The 18,541-nt window shown below is 43.9% G+C and overlaps 1 protein-coding gene across 1 annotated transcript in view; it reads right to left on the bottom strand.

The window, feature by feature from the left end:
- Nucleotides 1-2,426: 2,426 nt before the first annotated feature.
- PRKCH (protein kinase C eta) overlaps nt 2,427-18,541 on the bottom strand; it is a 225,288-nt gene continuing 209,173 nt past the window's right edge. The window contains exons 13-14 of the mRNA XM_059182259.1: nt 5,034-5,177; nt 2,427-3,709 (exon numbers count right to left, since the gene is read on the bottom strand). Of these exons, the coding sequence (XP_059038242.1) occupies nt 3,563-3,709; nt 5,034-5,177 (291 nt within the window). The 3' untranslated portion in view covers nt 2,427-3,562. The remainder of the gene's footprint in view (nt 3,710-5,033; nt 5,178-18,541) is intronic.

The following is an 18,541-nucleotide window of genomic DNA, read 5'->3' as shown; positions in this document are numbered from 1 at the left end:
GTAAGTAAGAAATAAGTGGTTTTTTTTTTTTTTTTCTTCTTTTCTTTGCTACCAGGTTCTAGCAGCTCTGTAGCTGTCCCAGCTGCCACAGTCGGCCCCACACTACACACCTTCTTCCCAGTGAGGCATCACTGGGTGGTAAGCTGGGTGGTAAGTTACTGAAAACAGGAGTACCCTGGGGTGGGGGGTAGGGCACAAGGAAAGGCCTGGAAACCCCACCTCGGGTCAGAGTGCTCCTCAGGGGTTCAGATGTCTCAGTATGACCCAGACCATTTCCTCTTCCTCGGAGGCCTGGATCCAGATTGCATCAGTCTAGTCTGCCCCCGATCCTTGGACGGGGTTAGTGGTTCCAGGCCCTTGACACACAAATCATATAATCTTGCTGCTGATAAATGGTTCTGCAGACAGGATGACTCACACTGTCCTGCCCAGCTGGCAGTTTATCTAGCATTCCCTGCGAAGCCCAGTCTACACCCTTCTTGTTCTCAAAACCCTACAAAACCGGGAAAAATTAAAATTGGCCTTGATAGAAGGCACTCACGAACCTGACTAAAAGTGGGGATTCTGGAGTTAAACTGCTTGGTTCAAGTCCTGACCGTAATGCTTTAGTGTAGGCCTTGGGACAAGTCAGGTAATCTCTCTGTATCTGTTTCCCTATCTGTACAATAGAGAGTGGCCACTTCTTGGGATTTTGAATGAGTAAATACACGTAAACATTTGGAAGAGAGCCTCACACCGGAATTAAATGTCAGTCATTAGTAAGTGAAAACATCTTCTGGGGTCAAAGCTGATCAAAGTCTCAACATACCCATTCTCCTTTCAAATTCTCCACCCTTCATGGACTTAATAGGGGGATAGTTTGGGAAAGCAGGGAGGGATGGGTATGGGGGTGAGGACAAAGTGGGGAGGACAGGAGGGTGATAAGGCCTGATTGTTTTTCAAGATTCCTTATCCGAGAGGCAAGATGGTACTGCGGGAAAGGGTAAGAGTGACCTTATCTTGACTTCCATGCCCTCAGCTGAGCGGGAGGGAAACCCGGCTGCCCTAGCAGCCCCAGCAGACTCAGCACCTGCTGACCAAATGGCTCATGTCCAGTCTATTGCAGGAAGTCTGGGCGGGTGAACTTGCTGATCCTCAGAAAGGACCCGAGATTTAGAAGAATGGATTAAAGATGTGAAGAGCCCTAACCTTGGACTTGGAGACTCCTGGAGCTTTAGGTAAACATCCTGTACCTAGCCTCTCTCTCACATAGAGGAGGGAGGAAGCAGCGCACTGGAAATCCTCTCCTGGCATGATCGCTGATATCCTGTTGGGTAGGCCTGGGATTGAAAGAATGGACTTAAACCAAACTGGGCAGCCCAGGTAGTGGGTCTGAATAGATTGTGAAAAGGGAAGCTGCTGAGTGATTAAAGAGACCATTTCGGGCCTTTGTGGGGCTATGATGGTTTTTGTAAATAAACCTAGGAGGTATGCTTTATTTGTTCATCCTTCTTGACCTAGGGGGAGTAAATAAACCACATCAAGTAGCTCCTCAGCCCCACACAGCCATAGATAGAAGACTGAGCTGGCACCTAGCTATGAAGATTCCTGGTCCCGTCACTGCCCACCAAAATAGAAAAATCCCTCCCTTCCCAGAAGTCTGGTGGATTAGAACTTCAATGATTTAGTCTCTAGACTAGATCCACTCCTTCCCAAGTCTGAAACCTTTGGGCAACCAATTAAACTTCTCTGAGCCTTTCTCTTCTTATTTATAAAATAAACTCTGATAGTCACACTGAAAACGGTGGTAGAAGGACCAGAAGATGTAGTGAAATTGTGTAGCTTGGGTGTGTCTCTGCACCACTAGGTGCTAAACAAAAGTAAATGGAGGTCCCTAGTGACTCTGTTCATTCAAAAGTCCTTTTTCAGCTGGCAATACAAAAAAGAACTCAGGACAGAGATTTTCAATAGTGGCTAGATACCCTTTGGCTGCTCTGTAATTCTGCACTGGGTTTGTAAACAGAGGCCATGTTCTGGCCAATCTTTGGGTGCAGAAGTGATGCAGCGTATCCTTCTTGGAGATGTAGTTAAGCACCTCCTCCCTCTTTCTTCCTTGCTATGGCAATCTTAGAAGCTATATTTTCCAGACAGCATATTTATGAGATCCAAGAGGGCCACTGAACTTGCACTATGTTTTATGCGACTGAGAAATCAACGTTGTGCTGAGGCACTGAGACAGAGGACTGCTCTGTCGCGGCACAGCTTAGCAGTCAGTACCCTGAGTCAGAACAGAAGTTCTGGGCAGTAAGAGGTCAAGTCCGCTTAGGGAGACACAGGTTCTATCAGCTTTCCAGGAATTTGCTTTAGGAGTTCTAGCCATTCTGCTCAAAACCTTTTAGATATCTCATGTCCTCGTGGGGATGGGACAAATCATCCTAGACAGAAAGTTTACTTTTGCTACAAAATGCATTTATTTCCAGACAGACAAAATTCTCCAGCTGCATATGAGTACATATTCTAAGGTCCTTCGGTAAATGTCCTGTTTGTAAGAGTCATTTCTAATTATTAAAATGCATACCAAACATTTCTGTCTCTTAAAATATAACTTAAATAACCTGCTAATGTGTAAGCCATAAGTCTGGCCACTGACATGAGTGGCGTGCGATTCTTCACTGAGTATGGTGCGGGATCACACATCATCCCACGCTGAGCTTTCACAAGTCCTTGGGCAGCAAGCCCCTGGCTCACCTGCTGTTTGCGTAGACAGCTGCCCTTGTGGCAGCGAGCCCTCTTCTGTGGACAAAGTTATGTGGAGACAAAGAAGCATGATATATGCAACATGGAGAGGCATTTCACAGAATGCAAACACCATTCAGGTACATAAGTGGTCCGGAGCATGAACGTTCAGTGCACACGAATCTGTTTACACTAGCTGGGCGCATGGCACCGTCTCACTGGGCACTCAATAAATATCCGTTCAAGTGAGGATAAGAGAATAAGCTGGAACAGTTGTCTGGTTGCCCAGCATCTGTTTTCAAGACAGGGCTTTATGCTGTGAGTTTTGTTTCTTCAGAGTAAATCATTCTGCTTGGAAAGCCATTCATTTCCTTACCTTCAAATTCTTCATTAGCATTTACAGACTTCTTGCAGTCTGCTGGTATCCAGTGCTCACTGGCTTAAGAAGAGCACAGAGTGGCCCAGACCAAGTCTTGATTTGCCTGTTGAAGTGAAAAGCCGGTTGGCTCAGAATCTCTAGGATCGAGTTGATTCTTCACACCTTCTCTTGTGTTGGTTCCTTCTAATATCCCAAGCCCAGAGGAAACATGGAAACTCCTAGGTTGAGCAGTATACTTACTTCTTCATGAAATCTCATTTCGGTATCCCCTCTTTCTAGCACCCTGTCTTCATGAGGACTTGAAAGAGCTGACCTCCTGAAGTTCTGTCCTTCAGAGTTTTCCACCTGCACTCTGAAGGTAAGGTTCTTGTTCTAAGGCTGATACTGGGGAATGCCCCACAAAGGAAATTCCTGGAAAGTCTGGATCTGCTTGTGATTCTCATATCATGCCTTTCATTCCCCATAAGGCTAAGGTTGCAATTCTGGAGACACAAAGGAAAAGTTTCTAAATTCATCCTGGTTAATCATAGGAAGATGTCCCTCATCAATTGGGGTTAAAACTGGCTCTTCCTTAATGAAGTCAGGGTCGAAATTACTGACATCTTCTCGGGATTTCTGTCAAAAGGAAACAAGGGTCAGATTTTAGGCACAGGAGGCTTTCTCCTCTTCCCTGGGCCTGCACCCTCACCAGGGAGGTCAGAAGGGCTCTGCGGCCCTGGGAGCAGCAGTATTTACCGTTAGGACCATTAGGACTAAGGGCATTGTAGTAATTCTGCTGTGCCATGTATTGTTATGGGCATTTGGAAACCCCCACTTCACTAACCCCACAGAAATCTTGCTGAGAAGGCTGCCTCAGGCCAGCAGGAGGCAAAGCAATTACTTTGGTCACCTGATCCAGCCCTCTCAATCACCCTTTAGTTGGCATTTTACCAAAATGCCTCTTCTCAACGGGCTCTACTGAGGGACACACACACTTGGTTGTCAACAGAGTGTAAGTTCACACTTGCCTCACCAATTGCTTATACACAGGACTCTAGGTGTGAAGAGATTTTCTTGAAAGACGTGGAAGCACAGAGTTTAGGAAGCAACTGCCTCTTGCTTTACTCACCAGTTGGCTTCTCGTTGTCTTGCTGGCAAAGCCTTCCCTCCTACCTGAGGCATTGGCAGGGGAGGCCTGGTAAAGGAAGTGGCTCGATGGCTGGGTGCCTGGTGCCCAACCTTGGGGGCTGTTACAGATTAAGCTGGCTGCATGTTTGGAAATGTTGATATTTTACATCTTTATAAACTAATGCTGGAAAGCTCACTTCTGCCATTGTTAGGTAAGAAAAATGAGAGGTCTAAGTTGAAGGTATGTTTCTGCTTTCTCCACTGTGGATCTCTCGACCCAAAGCCAGAGCTAGACCACCCTCAGGAGTGCCCCCTCAGCTACCTTGCTTGGGAAGGTACCCCTGGCATGCCCGGTATTTCTCGAGTCAAAAGGGATTTGGCCTGAGCTCTGGGCAGCAGTAGCTGATCCAGACCCAGGCTGTCCAAGCCAAGGAGCCAGGTTCAGTGAGATGGGTAGCATTTCATGCCTTTTCTACTGCCTTGAGGGCTTGGGAAAGGTACTGGGGGAGTGTGAGGAAACTTTAAGAATGATGAATTTCTCAGCCCCACTCTTTTGGGGAAACCTAGAAAGTTTTAGGTCTTTTATGCTCCAGAAAGTTTAGGTTAAGGGAGAATGGATTCCAGAGCAAGCAAGAGGTGAAAAATTTGAGAGAAGTAACCTGGAAGGAGAGAGAGGCTGCCTCAAGGGCCAGCCTCCTCTTGGGTGAGCCCACCTTGCAGGGATGAGGCTGAACTTCTGGTTCGGTTATTCCATAGGGGACAACAGATTTTGTAGAACATGGAGACATTTTAAGAAAGAGGAAAGTCTACTCTGATGGTCTTAAATACTTACGATTCTGGGTCTGAAAGGTGGTTCTACTTGGCGATGGTTCAGCTGGGCCCAGTCGATTTCCTTAAAGAAAGGATGTCTCAAGATGGCATGCTCTCCGCCCTGCGTAAGGCTGCCCAGGCGCATGGTGGGGTTCTTGGTCATGAACTGAGAGGGGAAGAAAGAGAGTCGATCATTCAATAACATACAACAATTAGGTCACAAGATGGTAGACATCAGCGCTGGCAGAGGAGCCTGTGTGAGGCTTTCTGGCTGATCTTGCTTAACTGGCTGAATTTTCCATTATGGGCACCGCCAGCATGAGTCATCCCTGAAAGGCGCAATTGCTTGTGTGTATTTATGGCCTTTGCCACTTCCATTTCAGACGTGGCCACTAAAATAAAGCTGAAGGGTCCAGTTTTCTTCACTGTAAATACCATGTATTTTTCTTTCCCTTTTAAAGAAAAACTCTTTATAAAATAGTGTGCCTTTCTCCAACACTGCAGTTGCCGACAGCCCACAGCTTATGAATAGGGCTACTTTTAAGAACAGTTGTGCCATTTTCTGAGGACCTGACCAGCCGGCCAGGGTTCCTACCCTCTGACAAGACCACAGAGAGAAGAGTGAGGGTCATTATTTTGAAGATCTGTGGGAAGAAGCTGCAAGAGTAAAAAAAACCCAAAGTTGGCCACTTTTCTTTATGCAACAAAGGTGCTCTCTTCTCCTACCCTTCTATTTTGAAATGATGAATGACTGAGAAGCTTCCTACATAGATCATTTAAGCAATGTGTGTAGATAAATCCTCTGTATATATACCAATCAGGTAACTTTCCTTAGGCTGAGCTCCTATCAGGATATTTGGAACAAAATCGTCTTTGACAAAAAGGCCCATAAGGTGTTTTGATCCTGTCCAAACCAAGGATTCGCACAGGATAATTTGCTTTTCAGGGCCACAATGTGATTTTTCAATTTTAAAGACACTCAAGCTGATTTAAAATAATAATTCAAAGTAATAATGGCCTTGGATTAAGAAGTTTTGTGGTAAAGTTTAAATCAAGTTATTTTAAACCAAGTTTGATCTGTGAGAACAAGAGAAAAGATCTCGCTCTGCTGTGGAATATTCACAGTAAATAAAAAGCCCATGTGGTTGAAGGCAGTGTTGGGAGGCAGCATCCCGGCCTGGCCAGGGGTCCAGAGCTGCAAAGCCTCCACTGGTGACCCTGGGGTGGGGAGAAGGCTGCAGAACTCTCTACGCGTAGCTGACAGGAGAGACCTCAGAACATGCTGAACAACCCTCCAAGGGAGCCAAGAAAAAAATGCAGTGGGATTTAACAGCTTTTCCTCCCTCCTACGGACAAAGAATTCAGGGCCATAGGTGGGGCTGGAGTGGAGATGCAGCCCGAAAGTCTGAGGGGCTTTCAGGGCGGCACAGGTCCAAGCATTTAGCTTGGTTCTGTGAGAGCAAGGCGTTCATGCTACCTAGGTTCTCTTGGATCAGTCTGTGCACTCAGAAAGGAAGGGGGAAATACGTACACAAGAGAAACAAGCACAGGGATGCAATCCTTAATGGAACAGACATCTATTCTAAGAGCTAATTAACAGGGGCGCCTGGGTGGCTCAGGTCATGATCTCAGGGTCCTGGGATCGAGTCTTGCATCGGGCTCTCTGCTCAGCAGGGAGCCGGCTTCCCTTCCCCTCTCTCTGCCTGCCTCTCTGCCTACTTGTGATCTCTCACTGTCAAATAAATAAATAAAATCTTAAAAAAAAGAGCTAATTAACAAACAATGCTGCAGAAAACCTCAGAGTACAAGGATGGTAGAGCAGACCCCAGGGGCTTGTGGGAAATTCCCAGGCCTGCCAATGGGGAGAGCAGAGGACATCTTGTGAGTGTGCAGGTACAACTTGTTCTTCTGGGCAAAAGGAACAGTGCCTGGCTCTCGCCGCCGGAGTGGCAGAAACCCAGTGTCCAGCAGACTTTGTCCATTTTTCTTTGCCTCTGGCACTGAAGCCAGACTTCCAAGGGGCACTGTGGAGAGGCACTGGGCATGAGGGGAAAGGAGACCAAATCACGGCTGTTCTTCCTCTAAACGCTGCATCCCTGGAAAGGGAGACCATCAGAATAACCCTTTCACTAGCCTGATACCTTCTCTTGGGTTCTGGTAGGTCCTTCTGAATAACCAGACAGTTTAGTTTTGACTTTTAATATCTTGTTCTGAGCCCGTTAGACACAGCCATTCTCCAGTATAAAAGGGGGATCAATTTACAAAGGTTTACGTGGTGTCTAGTGCACGCAAGGCTGTGTACCAGCCATTGTGGGGACAGAGATGGCAAAGACAGTGCCCATCCATGAAGGAGCTGATCGAGTGAAGGGGGAAGAGGCCAGGAAGCTTTGTGGCAATCACAGCTGGGTGAAATGAAAAGAGAAGGCTTGGTGGCTTTGAGGAGGGCCTGGTCACGACTCCTTGGTGGCACTTGACGAGAGAGGAGGAGGATGAAGGGAATGAACACGGGCCTGAAGGATGAAGACAGTCGTGCCCAAAAGCCAGCACAGGTGCAGAGGAACATACAGTGTGGTGTGACTGGCACGTGGGGATGGTTGGGGAGCCAGGGGAGGGGTGGAGTGCCGGAAGGGCTAGCCCATGGGAGCCACTGGAGTCCTAGAGAGAGGTGAGTGAGGCTCCAGCCACAGTGTACTGGGTATGTCCCGAAGGAGGAGATAAAATTATTGGTGGTGGCTGGACAGTTAAGAGGTGGAGAAAATAGCTGAGAGGACTGGACAAGTTCAGAAACTAGCAAGGTTTCTCGTTAGTGGAGGGGAAAAAACAGGAGCAAGTCCTAGAGGGCTTGTGGAAGAAGGAGGAACACAATCCCCACTGGCTGGCCTTGCAGTGAGGGTGAGCTGGAGTGCAGGGTCACACGGTCTGTTCTGGCTGACTGCTGGAGGGTTGGTACTGGATAACAGACATCAGTAACAAAAAAAGGGCAATAGATTACTGGTAGCATTAACCACAGAAGCAGTAACATTAGTAATAGCAGTCTTTTGGGGGAATGGAACGAAAACATCCAGCATTTCTCAAGACCTGACAGGGCGCAGAGCTGGGAGGCTGAGCTCAGCTTTGCATTTGAAGTGTGCAGACATCCCCATGGAAATGACTAGTCAAGTAAATCCAGGGTGCAGGCAAGGATTAGAGATCTGTCTGAGATAGCAACATTTGGTGAGAGGGTAAGAGATGAAGCTGGTAAGGCAGGCAAGACTAGGGCAAAGGAGAGAGAGTATAGAAGTAAGACCAGCCCCAGGCCTCAGACATCTTATTTGGCTCACACAGCATGTTTTAAAATAACTTTAATTACTTGTCAAATATTTAAAAACTAGGAAATGTCATTTAAGAGTCAAGTTTTTCACTTTCTCTTGGAAAACAGAATATTCTAGAACACTAAACTTGCACTGGTTGATCTACAGGCCTAGAGTCCAGCAGTGGCTGCTTTTTCGGATGGAGCATATGATCCCTGGTCAGCCACATGCCCCACCACTCCACACTGCCTCACAGCTAGTAGGCTTCACTCACTGACTGCATGGTCTGAGCCCTGGCACAGGGACAGAAAAGCCAGGGTAGGGCTTCTGGTTCAAGATGGCAACCTAGGAAGACCCCACACTCACCTCATCCCTGGACATATCAAATCTACACCTATTTTATAAAGCAGTTCTCCCTGGAGAGGAACTGGGGGCTGACCGAACAGCTTCTGCACAACACAAGCTAGATGGAGACATGATAACATGCTCATAAAGGGACACTCAATGTTGCAAACCGAAGTGGGGAGGAATAGTATTGAGAGACTTTGAGTAGATTCAATTGCCCTGGAGCACAGAAAAAAATCACTTAAGAGTACAACTATAATATAAAGCATTCAGCCCTAGAAGCTTGACAAATGGCAGGAGACGTGCTAGGAATCTCTCCAGGCTGGAGGGGCTGGCGAGTATTATGAGTGCAGTCCCCTTCCACCTTGGTAGCATAAAGAGGAGCAAGGTCCAGTGCCCTAGTGAGCCTGACACCTCAGTGAACCCCCGGCCCTTGGTCCGGGGTGGCCCCAGCAAGGCAGCCCCCAGGGCACTTGTGGTCAGCACTCACGACAGTTCCAGATTTCCTACCAAGGTGACACAGCACACCATACCTGAGATACTCCAGGCCACACCACTTTGCCTCCAGATGACTTGCTAGGGCCCCCCTAGTACAAAGTGCTCTGGGACCTTCTAACTCCGTTCCAGCAGTCCAACCAGGGCCCCCCTGTTAGAGCACCTTGGGCAGCAACAGCCTTGGCTACAGGTGCCTATTGTGCCAAATACTTGGGGACTCCCTGGCTTGCACCAGCTTCAGCTATCCTGCTAGAGTGCCTTCTGCTCTCTGGGAGGGCCCCAGCCCATGCCAGCTGTCCTGCCAGGGCACCCTCTGCATAAAGAGCCACGGGACTGTCAGTCCAAACCCACTTCAACTCCTGCCATCCCAGCAGGGTGCCCCAGGACTCCCAGCCCACCCTATCCTCTCCAGTGAACCAAAGTCACCAGGTACACATAGTCTATAGGGGGACAATCCTACAACAGACCATACCTTCAGCTCTAGGAGAAGTAGCTATTCTGCTTAATTCATAAAAATTAATGGAAAGTCCAGCAAAATGAAACAGAGGAATATGTTCCAAATGAAAGAGCGGGACAAAAACCTCAAAAAAAGAACTAAATGAAATGGAGATAAGCGATATGCTGATAAAGAGTTTAAAGTAATGTAGAGATTTTCACTGGACTGAAGAAAAGAATGGATGAAATGAGGATTTCAACAAAGAAATAGAAAATATAAAAAAGAATCAGCTGAAAAATATAATAAAGGAAAAGTACATGAGAGGGATCAATAGTCCATTAGCAGATGCAGAAGAATGGATCAGTGATCTAGCAAATGATAAAGGAAAACCCCAAGCTGAACAGCAAATAATAAAAAAGAATCTTTAAAAATGACAAATTAAGGGATCTCTTAGACAGTGTCAAGCAAACAAACATTCGCACTATGAGGTCCCAGAAGAAGAGAAGCACGAGAGAGAGAGAGAGAGAGAGAGAGAGAGAGAGAGAGAGAAAGAAACTTATTTGAAGAAGTGATAGCTGAAAACTTCCCTAACCTGGGGAAAAACCCAGACATCCAGTTCCAGGAAGCAACGAGTACTGCAAATAAGATGAACCTATGGAGGCTCACATTATGACATGTAATTAAAATGTCAAGGATTAAAGATAGAGAATTTTAAAACTAGCAAGAGAGAAGCAGCTAGTTACTTATAAGGGAAACCCCATGAGGGTATCAGTTGTTTTTTTAGCAGAAAGTTTACATATATCATGCTACTCTCTTCTGGCCTGCAAAGTGCTGAGGTAAAAACCTAAAACCAAGAATACTTTAAACAGCAAAATAACCATTCAGAATTGGAGACAAAGACTTTCCCAAACAGGGGTTAAAGAAGTTCATCAACACTGAACTGGCCTTACAAGAAATGTTAAAAGGACTTTTTTTTTTTTTAAGATTTTTATTTATTTATTTGACAGACAGAGATCACAAGTAGGCAGAGAGACAGGCAGAGAGAGAGAGAGAGAGGAGGAAGCAGGCTCCCTGCTGAGCAGAGAGCCCGACGCAGGGCTCGATCCCCAGACCCTGGGATCATGATGACCTGAGCCGATGGCAGATGCTTTAACCACTAAACCACCCAGGTGCCCCTTAAAGGGACTTTTTTAAGTGCAAAAGAAAAGGCCATAATTAGAAGAAAATTATAAATAAAAAATATAAAATGTGACTACATAAAATATGTGATACACATAAAACATGGAATGGGGAGTAAAAAAATTTTTTTAGAATATGTTTGAACTGGGGCACCTGGGTAGCTCAGTCAGTTAAGTGTCTGCCTTTGGCTCAAGTCATGATAACAGGGTCTTGGGATTGAGCCCCACAGTGGGCTCCCTGCTTAATGGGGAGTGTGCCTCTCCCTCTCCCCCTCTCTCCCGCTCTCCACTTGTGCTCTGTCTCTTGCTTTCTCTCTTTCAAATAAATAATCCTATTTTTTATTATGTTCAGTTACCCACTGTATAGTACATCATTAGTTTCTGATGTAGTGTTTAGTGACTCATTAGTTGCATATAACACTCCATGCTCATCACAACACGTGCCTTTCTTAATATCCATCACCCTGTTACCCCATCGCCCCAGCTCCCTGCCCTCTGATACCCTCAGTTTGTTTCCTGAGGTCCTTAGCCTCTCATGGTTCATCCCCCCCTCTGATTTCTCCCCCTTCAGATTTCCCTCTCTTCTCCCATGGTCCTCTGTGCTATTGCTTATGTTCTACATGAGTGAAACCATATGACAATCATCTTTCTCTGCTTGTCTTACTTTACCTAGCATAGCCTGCTCCAGTTCTATCCATGTTGATGCAAATAGTGGGTGTTCATCCTTTCTGATGGCTGAGTAATATTCCACTGTATATATGTATCACATCTTCTTTATCCATTCACCTGTTGAAGGGCATCTCAATTCCTTGGCTATTGTGGACATTGCTGCTTTGAACACTGGGGTGCATATGGCCCTTCTTTTCACTACATCTGTATCTTTGGGGTAAATACCTAGTAGTGCAATTGTTGGGGCATAGGGTAGCTTTATTTTTAACACCTTGAGGAACCTCCATACTGTTTTCCAGAATGGCTGTACCAGCTTGCATTCCCACCAACAGTGTAGGAGAGTTCCCCTTTCTCCATATCCTTGCCAACTTTTGTTGTTTCCTGTTTTATTAATTTTTGCCATTCTAACTGGTGAAGGTGGTTTCTCATAGTGGCTTTGATCTGTATTTCCCCAATGGCTAATGATGTGATGTCTCCAAAGGCAAGGGAAACAAAAGCAAAAATGAACTTCTGGATCTTCATCAAGATAAAAAGCTTCTGTACAGCGAAGGAAACAGTCAAGAAAACTAAGAGGCAACTCACAGAATGGGAGAAGATACTTGCAAATGACATTATAGATAAAGGCCTGATATCCAAGAATTAAGAAAAAAAAAAGAGTTATTTTTGAACTTAAGTGACCATCAACTGAATATGGACTGCTGTATATTTAGGATGTTATATGAGCCTCACACCAAAACCTATACATAGGGATATATTAACAGTTATACCATAAGAGTAGGGAATAACACCCCACTTATGTCAATGGGTAGATCATCTATTCAGAAAATAAATAATAAAACAAGGAATGACACATTAGACCAGATGGACTTAACAGATAAAATAAAACATTCCATCTCAAAACAACAGAATACACTCTTTTCAGACAACAGAATACATTCTTTTCAGGTGCACAAAGACTATTCCCTAAGATAGATCACTAGGCCACAAAACAAATCTCAATAAATTTAAGAAGATTGAAATCCTTCCTACATCTTTTCTGACCACAACAGTATGAAACTAGAAATCAATCATAAGAAAAAAAAAAAAAGGAAAAAACACAAACATGTCAAGCTAAGTAACATGCTACTAAGCATATAAGAATAAAAAAAACCCCTGAAGATAAATAAAAATACAGTAGAACAAAATCACAAAATCTTTGAGCCACAGCATAAGCAGTTTCAAGAGGGAAATTTCTAAAAATACAGGCCTACTTTAAGAAACAAGAAAAAAAAAAAAAGAAACAAAAATCTCATACTATTTAAACTTATACCTAAAGGAACTAGAAAAGGAAGAACAAGGCCTGAAGTTAGTAGAAGGAAAGAAATAATTAGAGCAGAAATAAATAAAACATAGACTATAAAAACAATAGGAAAGATCAAAGAAACCAAGAGCTGGCTCTTTCAAAAGATAAACAAAATCGATAAACCTTTAGCTAGACTCCTTAATAAAAAAAAGAGGACCCCCAAAAATCAGAAACAAGAGAGAAGTCACAGCTGACACCATAGAAATACAAAGAATTGTAAGAGACTACTACAAAAAATTATTTGCCAACAGACTGGACAACTTAGAAGAAATAGGTAAATTCCTAGAAACATATAATCTTCCAAAACTGAATCAGGAATAGAAAATCTGAACAGACCAATTACTACTAATGAAATTGAACTAGTAGTCAAAAAACTCCCAATGAACAAAAGTCCAGGACCAGGTGGTTTCGCACATGAATTCTACCATACATTTAAAGAAAATTTTATATCTATTCTTCTCAAACTATTCCATAAAATGAAGGAAAGCTTCCAAGTACATTCTATGAGGCCAGCATTATGCAGATACCGTAACCAGACTAGAGAGTACAGAAAAAGAGAACTACAGGCCAATATCCCTGATGAACACAGAAGCAAAAGTCCTCAACAAAATATTAGCAAACTGCATTCAACAATCCACTAAAAAGATCATTCACCACGACTGAGTGGAATTATTCTGGAGATGTACTGATGGGTCAATATTTGCAAATCAATTAACAAAATGAAAAAAATCTTAGTAGATGCAGAGAAAGCATCTGACAAAATTCAACATATGATCATGATAAAAACTCTCAACAAAGTGGGGCTAGAGGGAACATGCCTTAACAAAATAAAGGCCACATATAAGAAACCCTCAGCTAATGTAAGTCAGTAGGGAAAAACTGAGAGCTTTTCCTCTAAGATCAGGAACAAGACAAGGATGTCCACTCTCACCATTTTCATTCAGCATAGTACTGAAAATTCTAGTGGCAGCAATTATCAAGAAAAAGAAATAAAAGGCATTTAAATTGTCAAGGAAGAGGTTAAACTGTTAATATTTGCAGATGACATGTTACTACCTATAGGAGATCTTGAAGACTCCACCAAAAAAAGCCTATGAAAAATAATAAATTCAGTAAAATCGTAGGATGCAAAATTAACACACAGAAATCCGTTTGCATTTCTTTTTTTTTTTCAATGATTTTATTTATTGATTTGACAGAGATCACAAATAGGCAGAGAGAGAAGAGGAGCAGGCCCCCTGCTGAGCAGAGAACCCAATGTGGGGCTCAATCCCAGGACCCTGGGATCATGACCTGAGCTGAAGGCAGAGGCTTTAACCCACTGAGCCACCCAGGTACCCCTGCTGGCATTTCTATATACTGATAACAAAGTAGCAGAAAGAGAAATTAAGGAAACAATTCCATTTAGTACTGCATCAAAAAGAATAAAATCACTAGGAATAAATTTAACCAAGGAGGTCAAGGACCTGTACTCTGAAATGAACAAAATATTGATGAAAGAAATTGAAGACCTCACAAACAACTGGAAAGATATTCCATGCTCATGGATCAGAAGAACTAACATTGTTAAACTGTCGACACTACCCAAAGTGATCTACAGATTTAGTGAAATCCCTACCAAAATATTAACAGAATTTTTTCCCACAGAACTAAAACAAACAATCCTACAATTTGTACAGAACCACAAAAGACTCTGGATAGCCAAAGTCATCTTGAGAAAGAACAACAAAGCTGGGGCGCCTGGGTGGCTCAGTGGGTTAAGCCGCTGCCTTCGGCTCAGGTCATGATCTCAGGGTCCTGGGATCGAGTCCCGCATTGGGCTCTCTGCTCGGCAGGGAGCCTGCTTCCTCCTCTCTCTCTCTCTGCCTGCCTCTCTGCCTACTTGTGATCTCTCTCTGTCAAATAAATAAATCTTAAAAAAAAAAAAAAGAACAACAAAGCTGAAGTGTCACATTCACATATTTCAAGATATGCTGCAAATCTATCAAATGGTATGGTACTAACACAAAACCAGACACATACTTCAAAAGGCCAGAATAGAGAGCTCAGAAATAAACTCATGCTTATACGGTCAATTAATCTATGACAAAGAGGTATTGCAATCGGGAAAAGACAGTCTCTTTAATGGCTCTGGGAATACTAGATAGCTACTTGCAGAAGAATGAGACCAGACCACTTTCTTACACCATATACAAAAGGGTTAAAGACCTAAATGTCAGACCTGAAACCATAAAACCCCTAGAAGAGAACATAGGCAGTAATCTCTTTGATACTGGCCTTCACAACATTTTTCTAGGTATGTCTCATCAGGCAAGGGAATCAAAAGCAAAAATAAATCATTGAGACTATATTAAAATAAAAAGCTTTTGCACAGTGGCAAAAACCATCAACAAAATGAAAAGGCAACCTACTGAATGGGAGATGATATTTGCAAATGATATATCCAATGAGGGTTTAGTATCTCAACTATAGAAGAACTCACACAACCCAACACCAGAAAACCAAAAATCCAATTAAAAATGAGCTGAGAACTTTTATAGACATTTCTCCAAAGACTTACAGATGGCCAATAGACACATGAATAAATGCTCAACATCATTAATCATCAGGGAAATGAAAATCAACACCACAATGAGAATAAAAAACACAAGAAGTAACAAGTGTTAATAAGGATGTGGGGGGGAAAGGAACCCTCACATACTCTTGGCGGGAATGTAAACTGGTACAGCTGCTGTGGAAAACAGTATGGAGTTTCCTCAAAATGTTAAAAACAGAAACACCAGGGACGCCTGGGGGGCTCAGTTGTTAAGCATCTGCCTTTGGCTGAGGTCATGATCTCAGGGTTCTTGGATCGAGCCTTGGCTTACATCGGGCTCCCTTCTCCACGGGGAGCCTGCTTCTCCCTCATCACTCCCCTTGCTTGTGTTCCCTCTGTCTCTCTCTCTCTCTCTGTCAAATAAATAAGTAAATAAAATCTTAAAAAACATAGAAATACTATAACACCTCATAATTCTACTTCTGGGTATTTACCCAAAGAAAACAAAAAAACACAAATTCATAAAGCTAGATGCCACCTCTATGTTTATAGTAGCAATATTCACAACAGCAAAGATATGGAAGCAACCAAGTGGCCACTGAAGTGAATGGGTAAGGAGTGGTATATATGTACATTGAGATATGCTTCAGCCATAAAAAAGAATGAGACCTTGCCATTTGTGACAGCATTGCGACAACACGGATGGACCTAGATGGTATTATGCTAAGTGAAAGAACTCAGAGAAAGACAAATACCATATGATTTCAATTATATGTAGAATCTGAAAATTAAAACAAAAAAGCAGAAACAGACCCATAAAAACAGAACAAACTGATGTTTCCCAGGGAGTTGGGGGGTGAGGGATTGGGGGAGGTCCTGTGGGGGATGGGCAAAATGGGTGAAGGGTAGCAGGAGATATCGAACGAAGAAGTCAGAGTGATAAAAGATAGCAGAGCGACCCAAATCAGTGGTATTGTAATAGTGTTGTATGGTGACAGAGGAGAGCTCGCCTTGTGGCAAGCAAAGCAGAACACAGAGACTTGTCAAATCATTTATGTTGTATACCTTAAACTACCATAACACTGTGTATCAACTATACTTAAATAATTATTAAATAATTAAATAAATTTTTTAAAAGGCAGGAAGGACGAATACCATGAAACAGAAGCCAGGACGGGTACCACTGCGAGGAGGAACATTTAGCCTCTCTTCACGACTACTGCTCCAAAGATACAAAGATGGGGAGTTAAGGGAACATTTATCACTAGCCCAGTCCTGAAAACTCTGATGGTGCATCCTGTTGAGATGTGCAGGGTTAGGAGGAGGGGGACTTGCTGCCCTAGGACAGGCACAAGACTCTCCCTACATGCTGCATTCCCGCTGCCATGAAGTGATGCATGATCCTTCTTGCAGAAAACGTCCTCTGTTTGCTTATGTCCCTAACGGGACCCAAATGCTGAACAAGTTACCAACAATGTTTGAAGCAATCATCCGTCCATGTCTAAGGTCATATGTAAACCTGCCTCACCTCAACCGACCTTTTCTCCGGCCGTGGTCCAAATGAGGAAGTCAGCCAACGAAGAAAAGAAAGTGACTTCAGGAAAGATTCTGGACACATTTACTAAAGGAAGCAGAATGTTTTCTAGGGTCAATAAAAGTGCTTTATAAGCTGCAAAGAGTAAGTGAGAAGGCCAGGGTGGAAAATCTGCTTCCACCCCGAATGTAAGTGTCAAGGTAACTGGAGAGCCGGTACAGAAGAGGGGTCAAGAATGCATGCATTCAATTCGTAGTCTCCTTTCTTTGGGGGTCCTCGTTAAAGTGGAATTTCACTACGAAGCAATCAGAGATACATAGAGGCTTAACAGTTCTTTCACGGCTGAGGAAAAGGTAGGTCTACAGGGGAAAACAGATTTGTGTCCTCTTGAAGGTAGCTCTCCACTGAAACATAGGCCGGGTTTGTACCAGAATGTCCTGGGAAGCCTCCTGTACACCAAGGAAAGGACAGAAGAGCTCCTTTGATAGAGGGGCACAGAGGTTAACTGGTTAGGCTCTGCAGTTTGACTCTGTGTATTCGTGTACCAGTGAGCTGTGTGACCTTGCACAAATTTCTTACCTTCTCTGGGCCTCAGATTCCTCAATTATAAAATGGAAATCTTCCTGTACTTCATAATGTTGTTATGACAAGAAAATGCCTGGCACAAAACAAGCCCTCAATAAATGCATTAGTAAGCATCTTGTTAAACCATTGTAGTTCCATCCTGTTCCACCTAAAGCCAGAGGCATGGACAGCACACCTCTGAGAGTGAAGTCTGACGTCAGCCTTGACCCTGAGGCTCATCTGGCTTTCCCTGCCACTCGACTTTGTGGCCAAGAAAGACACAACAAGGTCTGTTTCTGCTTTCACAGTTTCCAACAGTGGGGGATGGTCTCTGGAAAATAGTTTTTCTGAGAGCAAAGATTTCTAGAGACCATCTTAAAATAAGAAATACAAGTAACAGTCAGGTTTTGCCGTTCAGTTGTGTCTGCTTGAACAATAGAAGGGAGATACTGAGTGTAGGATGAAGGGTGCACTGGGGCAACTTCTTTGTGAACCCAGTGCCAGGGGCAGCACTCGCATGTCTGGTAAGCTCTGTTGTGCCCCAGGAGGCTTTGGTTGTCAGCAGTCGAGTGTTCCAGGGGACAGACTTTAAACTAACCCTGTATAATAACGTCTCTTGAGAAAACGGGATCCAAATGTACTTTGAAACTCATTAAAATGTAGGCAATGGCTATTTTTTCCTCTTTCAAAATCTGTCTGATTGCAGAGGAAGACGACTGGTATATAAATAGACCAATTAGTTTAATAAGATTTTCTTCCAGGAGGGAGAAAACACTGTATTTTCTCCTAATAGTTGGATTTGACTGTTGGACAAACAAAATGACCTTCTCCTGTCATTCAATTTCAGACCAAAGAGCAGAAAGTGTTAATGCTGGCAAATCAGAAGGGAAAGGAACCATCCCTCAGGCCATCCCATCAATATTCCAGGGAGATGCTCTGAAATGGGAAGAAGGCATTCTAAGGCTCTACAGAGAATGCTGGGGAGAGGAGGGCAAGAGAGAACACAGGACCTAGAATGGAGAAGGGTTCACAGCTATGACGGCCAACCTCACCAGGGGTGTCCAGTTGATGGGAGGGTAACAAAATGCATGCCTGTGTGTGCCAGGTCTGTCACCAGTGTAACAGGCAGAGACTAGCCTGC

This window comes from Mustela lutreola, chromosome 7 (genome assembly GCF_030435805.1).
Source record: "Mustela lutreola isolate mMusLut2 chromosome 7, mMusLut2.pri, whole genome shotgun sequence".
NCBI classification, from domain to species: domain Eukaryota; kingdom Metazoa; phylum Chordata; class Mammalia; order Carnivora; family Mustelidae; genus Mustela; species Mustela lutreola.
The sequence above is the reverse complement of the archived record's forward strand: the minus strand, read 5'-3'. Positions and strand labels throughout refer to the sequence as shown.